Consider the following 9,188-nt stretch of genomic DNA (forward strand, 5'->3'; position numbering starts at 1 on the left):
TTCAAAATAAATCATTCCATTTATATCCTTTATTACTTTTATTATATTTTGATTAATAATTAAAAATATAAATTAAATTGTTATAAAAAATATATACCGATGGAAATATTTTATTAAAATCTATAAAATGAGAATAATATTGAATATATTTTAAAATATTTAATATATATTATAAATACCATGTTAATATAAAATGAGCTAACTTTGTTTATGTATATGAAAGTTTTTTATTTCAATAATTACTTGATAGAAAGAAAATATTCTTAATGCAAAAACTCAATAATATAATAAAAAGTAATAACATTTTCATTAACTTAAATTAAAAATACATAATGAAAATAGAAAAAAAAGTTTAAAAAAAAAAAAAACAACATGGCTTACAAAAACTGAGATAGACCGACTTTGAAACTCATTTAGAAGATAAATATCAAATAGATTCTTTTCACTTTCATGGAAGATTGATGATGAAATAGATGGTAGTGTCTTACCCTTTATAATAAAAAAAAAACTAAATAAAAGGTAGATAGTCATACATTAGAATAAAATTAGGTAGGCAGTGTTATGTAACAAAGTTGTGAAATAAGTGAGAAAAAAAATATGTGAATAAAAGAAGGTGAGAAAATTAGTTGAAATATTAAGTGAAAAAAAAAATTATGGAAAAAATAGTTTGTTTGATTTAAAATATTAGTTGAAAAAATGAGATGGATAAATAATTAGTTTGATAAAAGTTAGGTGAAAATAATTAATTAAAAAATTAGTTGGAAAATTAATTAGAATAACATATTTTGTAAAAAAATTATGAGAGTAATTATTATTATTTTTTTTTATAAAATATGACTAATTATTTTTAATAATATTATGCTAAGTTAAACAAATTAATTAAATAATTATTTATGAAAAATTCTTTAAAGATACTTTTTACACCAATTTAGTGTTAACACGTTGGATTGGATGGAGTAAATACAAATTTGGTGTAAACTCCAAAATAGTGTCAAATTTGATGCTGAACATTGGAGATGCTGTTAGAGTGCCATTATAAATTCAATAGGATTAATTTGAACCATAAAAATCAAAGTCTTAATTAGCTCCAAATAAATTTGAAATAGATACACATATTAATACGGCGTAAGTTATAAAAGGGTACAATTAATTACTAGACAACTCTTGAATTTTGGTCCATCATTAATTTGACTCAAAAAAACCAAGGTGCTTGATACTAATTTTATAAGAATTAATGACCGAAATATGTGACCAAAATAGAATGAACCGCGTTTCCATCACTGTGCGTTTACCCTACAGCTGAAGAATTACGGAGGAGACGAGAGTTGAGGGTGATGGGAAGCTTACTTAGAAAAAAGACAAGAAAATGGTTGCTTAAACCAAAAAAGAAAGTAAACGACATCTGGCAATCTTGAAATGGCAGAGCCTTTGCTTTCAGCGAAGCATGGCGTGCACATACTCATGACTCATAAGCCCTCTCCCTCCCTCTCTACAATGCTCATACCTCCCTTTTATCATCTTCAAATCAAATTTTGGTATTTTTTAGTATACTTATTAATTTAATCTCACCACTAATAGGTAACCCAAAATGAATTTAAGATTTTCTAAACAAATATATAAAATATTATTAGAAAATTTACAAATATTTTTTGGACTCTAATTTTCTAAAATGAACATTATTAATTTTTTAAATATAAAATATTAAGACATATTTAATTATAAAATTAAAATTAAAAAAAATACTCATTTAAGGAGGGTTTTTTTTTTTTGGTTGAATTGAATGTTTGGGTTTAACTTGCTAAGCTAAATCTTTAATTTTTAGTTGAAAAAGTGTTATATATAAACGTTTTCTCTTCGCTCTATATGTGCATGTGTGTACACTCTACAAGCTAAGCTGGTTGCCGAATCCCACCAACTTCCAAAGCAAGCGGCCACACTGCCAAATCTCTCAACTCAACCCAACCCATTACTTTCTGGTTTCGAATCAGAAACAGGATGCTCCGGCTCTTTGTTTCCTCGAGTTTTCTTCTGATTTTGATTTCTATGGCGGCTTGTAGCCCTCCACCAGATCCCGTTCACTGTGACCGATCACCGGGGAATCGAAGTTGCAGAGTCACAAACTCCTACGGCGCCTTCCCGGACCGGAGTGTCTGCCGGGCCGCCGCCGTCGCCTACCCCACGACGGAAGACGAGCTCATCTCCGTCGTAGCCAACGCCACAATGAACAAAACGAAGATGAAAGTGGCGACGCGCTTCAGCCACAGCATCCCGAAGCTGGTTTGCCCCGACGGCGACGACGGGCTGCTCATAAGCACCAAGTTCCTGAACCGGACGCTGGAGATTGACCGCTCCGCCATGACGATGACCGTCGAGAGCGGCGCGACACTGCGGCAAGTGATCGACGCCGCCGCCGAGGCCGGCATGGCTCTGCCCTACACGCCCTACTGGTGGGGCTTGACTGTCGGCGGTCTTATCGCAACCGGCGCGCACGGCAGCACGTTGTGGGGCGAGGGCAGTTCCGTCCATGACTACGTTGTTCAACTCCGAATCGTGACTCCGGTCGCTGCCGACCACGGCTACGCCAAGGTCCGAACACTTGCCGCCGGTGACCCCGATCTTAATGCGGCTAGAGTCTCTCTCGGAGTTCTCGGCGTCATTTCACGGGTTACTCTGAAGCTGCAACCGATCTTCAAGCGAGAAATCAGTTTCAGGGAGACGAACGATTCCGATCTGGGAGATATGGTTGGGAGCTTCGGGAAGAAACACGAGTTTGCGGACATAACATGGTATCCGAGTCAGAGAAAGGCGGTGTATCGGATAGATGACAGAGTCTCCGGCGATGTCTCCGGCTACGCTACCCTTGACTTCCCCGGCTTTCGCTCCAGGCCGTCGCTTCTTCTCGCAATGTTAAGAACTGCAGGTCCTGATCATTGCTTTTTCATTCTTCTTCTTCTCGGATTGTTAAGAACTGCAGGTCCTAATTGCTTTTTGGATGTCAAATATACAGAGGAGAATCAAGAACTGATCGGAAATGCAGACGGGAAATGCTTCGACGGCAAGATCACTACATCATCTCTCAAGATCAGTGGCTATGGCTTGAAAAATAACGGTATAGTTTGTGATAGTACATTCACATACATGGGCGTTTACTGTTACTATAGTTTCCGTTTTTCTGATTTTCTTTTTCATTTTGAAGCCTTGTTTTTTGGAAATCGAAAATACCCTCTAAATAGATACTCATGAGTTTTGACGTTTTGCATAATATTCATTTTTTTAATCAAAATTATGTTACATAAAATTATTATATCAATGATAACGATTACACAAAATGTAACAATTTTGGGTTTAAATAGAATTATTTTGTATAATCCAATTTATTTCATGCAAGAAATGAATCAATATTATTATGGAATATATACTTGAGAAGATATAACATCGGGAGACATTGATCTCACACCAAAACGCTAGGAATTTGCAGTGTCAACTACCAACTTAAATTTTCTCTACCAACCAATATGCTAACATGTACATGATTTGACAAATAAACACAGGAATTGCTACATTAATTATTTGACAATTAAATATGGGTATATAATGTCCGTAATATATAAAATATAATATATTTTATACAATATAAAGAATATACATCAGTCAATACGCGGTTTGTGTTGTACGAAACAATGGCAACAATAGTATTTAACAGCTGGGTAACATTTCCCCAAACAAACATGTATATATATGGTTTGGCCGCTCCTCACAGCTGCAATGACGGTGTCTTTAAACCCAATCAATGTAGTGTACCATCTTGAACATGTTGATCAGAGAGAGAAATTAATGGAGGATCCCTGTTTCAACTAACAAACATGATTACAGTTTCTCTAATAATGAATACATACAGGCGTTGCCTTTATGGGATACCCTGTGGTGGGATACCAGAACCGCGTGCAAGCCTCTGGAAGCTGCCTGGACAGCCACGAAGACGCAGGGCTCACTGGCTGCGCGTGGGACCCCAGGCTGAAGTCCCTCTTCTTCCACCAAACCACCTTCAGCATCGCCCTCTCCAAGGTCAAGCCCTTCATTAAGGACGTACAGAAGCTTGTCGAGCTGGAGCCCAAGGCCCTGTGCGGCGCCGATCTCTACAATGGCATCCTCATGCGCTATGTCGGGGCTTCTAGCGCCTACCTGGGGAAGCAAGAGGATGCCGTCGACTTCGACATCACCTACTACCGGAGCAAAGACCCCATGAAGCCCAGGCTCTATGAGGACGTGTTCGAGGAGGTGGAGCAGCTCGGGTTGTTCAAGTACGGAGGGCTGCCGCACTGGGGCAAGAACAGGAACGTGGCGTTCGTCGGAGCTGTAAAGAAGTACAAGAACATCGAAGAGTTCTTGAAGGTTGTTAGCTAGAATTAATTTTAATTTTGAGAATATATATTTTCCATATCTTATAATGTCTTTAATATATATTCTTTTTAATATATTTTGTACAGGTTAAGGCAAAGTACGATCCGGTGGGGCTCTTCTCGAGTGACTGGACGGACCGATTACTTGGTCTAAAAGACAGTAAAGATGGGGCTGGAGTTACAGTCGTGAAGGATGGTTGCGCTCTGGAAGGGTTGTGTGTATGCTCTCAAGACTCGCACTGTGCGCCAAGCAAGGGCTACTATTGTCGACCAGGGAAGATTTATAGAGATGCGAGTGTCTGCACTCGTTTAACTACTCGGTAACCAATTGGGAATCGGAGGAAGGGACAGTTGGTTGTGAAGTCGTGGCCACTTGAAAGTTATTGCTAGCCAAGGGGTTGTTCCACTTTCCTTATTTCATGGACTTGTGCTACCAGCATGTGTAAAAAAAAAAAAAAAAAAAACACAAAAAGCAACTTAATTAGAGTTCGATTGAATATATATAATTTAGTAAACATGTTTAATTAGCTAAGCCTAAACCTTAGCTATGTGTTCCTGTTCTATAATTTAGTCTACGAGTGTTTTACTATCTATTGCCACCTAAATGGTACTTGAATCTTGGTTGTCTTTATTCATCACAGTCTAATCCTTATTTAATATGATTAATCTATTCTGCCCAACAACCTTATCAAGAGGCTAATGGAAGGGTGCAAAATAACAAATATATTCTCAGCCAAATTAAAAATTTGTTTCCTCTTTCTTTTTCTTGTCTGCCTCGTCTCTTTCTCTTTTTAAGGCAACTTCTAGGAAGCTCTGCTCGTAGTCGCCGAGGTAGCGAGGCGATGCAGCAGTGGTTGGCGCTTCTTAAAAGCGGCCATGGAAGGGGAAAGAGAGGAGAGAGGAGACACGCAAGGAGAGGGTAGGGAAAACAAATTTGTAATTTAGATGAGGACATTTTTATTATTTTCTCACCCTTACTCAATCTCTCAATAAGGCTGCCAATCTCTCAATAAGGCTGCCGACAACGTAGAAGGGTTCTATTTAATATTTATTTGACAAGATGAGGACTAGCTCTTAATTAGAGTATATGTTTGAGTCCTGTATAACAATATTTTAATATTAAAAAGTCAAGTTAATAAGATATTTTTAAAATACTTTTTATGTTTCTTCCTTACAAAATAAAAATTAATTATTTTAGTAAAATTTAAACTCATGAACTTTAAACAATAATTAATTTCTAAAATAACTTTACCACTACAAGAAATTTTTTGTTTAAATTTTACCTAAAAAGATTAAAAAATAAATTATAACGGTTAATTGTCACCCAATGAATTTTTATTTAATTTTTAACTTTTTTGCATGTGCGTAAGACAAATCATGCCTCTAATTATAAGTAAATACCAACTTTTGATGTTATGAAATTTTATTAATAAATTATTTTCTTAAAATATCTTTATGTATTTTGTTTAGAAAATAAAAATTAACTACATTAAAAATATTTGAACTCATTGACTTTTGAAACAACTTTACTACTGCACCAAGACTCATTTTGTTTAAATTTTACCCAAAAAAATTAAAATTTAAATAATTATTATCAAACACCATGAACCCACTGAATTTTCACTTAATATTTTTTATTTCTTTTTGCACATACACAACATTATCTGCCCCTCTAATTTATTATATAAGAAAATAGGGTCGACCTATCATTGGACCTAAAGAGATGGGCCGACCTTAGGCCTAACTCATTAATGCAAAATAAGGCTAGCCTCAGCCTGTGAGTGCACTTAGAGTGAGCTAGCTCATCAGGCTCCCAAGCTGAGTTGGGCTCGAGCTTGCCAGCCTTAACAGGCTAAGCCTAATAAAAGCTTGTTAGATCGATTAATTTTTAAAATAGTTTAAAAATAATTTTAAAATATATTTATTTAATTAATGTTGTAGTCAGAAAACTACGACAATAAAAATTTGTAAAGTAAGAAAGCTGGAGCTGAGGCAGAGCGAGGTGGACAGCTGGCAAGAGCCTGCTGGTGGAGATAGGCATCAGGTAACTTCGGTTCTCGATGTCCTGACCGAGGTCGTAGATGATCTCTTGGGTGCATCTTTGGTATCACCTGGAAGTGGCCTCCTAGGTGTTTGGGGCGTATCTGCGCTCATAGGCACAAGTTAAAAGGCACGTGGGGATTCCTCACCTGCGTATGCCCTTCGATGCTTAAATTAGTATCGATAGGAGAGAAGAGTAATAGACAACACTATTATTAAACATAAGATAGTCGTACCTTACTCGATCAGAGATGGTTGAGCACGGTACTGTTACAAGGAATAGGGGATGGACCTGCATATTAGTAGTATTTGGACGGGCTTAAGAAGAATCCCCCCCGGAGGGCTGGATTGCATGCCTAGGGGGCCCTCTGGGAAAAGGTGGGCCACACGATGAGTTGCCGGAGCAGGGTCTCTACCCATAAGGGACTTGCTCAGGCACAGCTCCGAGCTTAATGTGAGATGTCTCGAGGTAGCTCTTACTTGACTATTTCTCCCTTAAGGGATATATGGCATTACACGGATGCCACCACATTACATTATCTAATATAAACATATAACACGTGGCACAACATAAACACTATGCTATATATATAATGTTGTGTAATATGTAGCTATACAAGGGCTTGGGGGTACATCATAAGGGTATGCATGCCATTGCACTACATCACAACCCATGTGTCTATTTGTTTGGCTACAGCTTACGCAGGTATACATTCTTTATATATATACAAACATACATATGCTAATGGGAGGAGAGAAACAGGGGAAGAGAAAGAAGGCTAGGAGGTCTCTTGGGAAGGCTTCTTCCCAAGAGGCCTCTGCCTAAGGCCTTCACAAGATGAGGGTCTCTTGGGAAGGCCTATTCCCGAGAGACAACCAGGCGCTGCCGAGGGATCAGCCGTTGTCGAGGAAGAGACTGTGGGGAGGAGTCGCGGAGGGACCAAGCAGCCGAGAGCCTTGAGTGAGAGAGCTGCTGGGCTTTCCGAGAGACCCACTGATTAGTGGTTAAATATGTCAAATTCTATTATATTTTTATCCCTTTCCTATTAAATAAATATGATAATTTGACATTTATAATTGTTTTGCAAGGAATTATCTGGATTAAGCATGATGCAGTCAAAATTGAGCCAAAAATGAAGACATAGTCAGATGACATCCAAGCACATATGAAAAGAAGCCACATCCGGATGCATTCCAGCACATTCGAATAGAAGAATGAAATCCAAGAAGCATATCCGGATGTCTTCCAATCCATCCGGATACAAGAAAGAAGACCCAAAAGGCACATCCGGATATTACTCAATGCATCCGGATATCTTTAAATACATTTCAAGAAATGTATTCGGATATCACCCAGCATATCCAGATCCAAGAAGATAAATTAAGAAGCCACACATCCTGATGCCACTCAACGCATCCGGATATCTATTAAATTGTAAAACATGCGTTGGAGTCCGATTGTAATGTCTGTATGATGGGCAAAAATAAATTAATCTCTATCAGAGGGATGGGTAAGCGCATGGGTTATGGACTTTTGCAGAAGGCATGGCATAAGGAATTTTGCAAGCGCATGGGCTGAAAGAATTTCGGAGAGAGTGGGTTCTGAAATTTGGCAGAAGAACATTTTCAGAGTTGTCTGGAGATTCAAATTGAGCATCCGTTACTAGAGGGCTATAAATAGACCAAGAGCTTACACGCACCAGGAACGAAAAAAAATGGAGGCTACGGCTCGAGGATTCCCCATCCGCCATTTAACCATAATAAGGGGAAGAGAGCATTGTACTTCATTTTTCCTTTCTTTGTTACTTCTTTATGTTCATTTCAATACACTGTTACTTTCTTTTTCTCATTCTAGTTCTTCATTTCTGTTCATTACATTATGTAATTTCCTTTCGTGCACATTTACATTATGTAACTTTAATTCACAGTTAATTTCAACTTCAGTATTTACATTCTAGCAATTTAATTTGCGTCTCTTTAATTTTTGTCTCTTTAAATTCTGCAACTTAATTTCTGTATTTTATTTCTGTTCTTTCATTTTATGTTTTCACAAATGTGTGGCTAGTAAATTCTCGGCTAAGGCAAGGACAGTGTCCAAGCCAAGATTTCCCGAGATAGCCAAACTTCATTGTTTATGTTAAGGTGTTGAATTTAGTTTTGAGATTTTGGAAAATCATTTGGATTTGGATTGAGGTATATCCTAACTCAGAACCTTCATGCCATGTATGTGGGTTGCTTAACTTGGAAACGCCGCATCTCCAAATCTAAAATGTACAATATACATTTCGGTTTACGATGGTTGCTTAAGTTAGAGTCGTCATGCCATGTATGTCGGTTACTAGAATTAGAACCATCATCATCCCGAAACGTAATCAATAGCAAAGATCTTAAAACTAATTTAACCCGAGGATACTATCTTTTGTGAGTCTTGGGAAAATATTTGGATTGGCATTGAAATTGTCTTAATCCGAGACATTTGGTTTTTAGTTGCACATTCAATTTCCTTTACCCTAAAATCAGTTGAATTGGTCTGACAAACCCGTTCAACACATAAATATTTTTCGCTGCTTTCATTTCCGTTTTGATCTCCTAGTGAATCGACCTAGACTTTCCCAAAAAATTAAATTGTGCTACAGCGCATACTCGTACACTGGCGAGTATAAATGCCTTGTGCCTACATGTTTGTTTCTTCTTTATTTATTTTGTATGTGTTTGTTTGAAATAAATGCACAAGGTTAAGCGCAACCA

At 37.4% G+C, this 9,188-nt stretch overlaps 1 protein-coding gene across 1 annotated transcript; it reads left to right on the forward strand.

Moving 5' to 3' along the window:
- The first annotated feature begins 1,853 nt into the window (after positions 1-1,853).
- LOC127813872 (probable L-gulonolactone oxidase 6) lies at positions 1,854-4,989 on the forward strand. The gene is made up of 4 exons (XM_052354970.1): positions 1,854-2,920; positions 3,008-3,109; positions 3,899-4,392; positions 4,488-4,989. The coding sequence occupies exons 1-4, from the start codon at positions 1,996-1,998 to the stop codon at positions 4,722-4,724; spliced, it is 1,758 nt and encodes a 585-aa protein (XP_052210930.1). The 5' UTR covers positions 1,854-1,995; the 3' UTR covers positions 4,725-4,989.
- The last annotated feature ends 4,199 nt before the right edge of the window (positions 4,990-9,188 follow it).

Source organism: Diospyros lotus, chromosome 12 (assembly GCF_014633365.1).
Source record: "Diospyros lotus cultivar Yz01 chromosome 12, ASM1463336v1, whole genome shotgun sequence".
In the NCBI taxonomy this organism is placed as follows: domain Eukaryota; kingdom Viridiplantae; phylum Streptophyta; class Magnoliopsida; order Ericales; family Ebenaceae; genus Diospyros; species Diospyros lotus.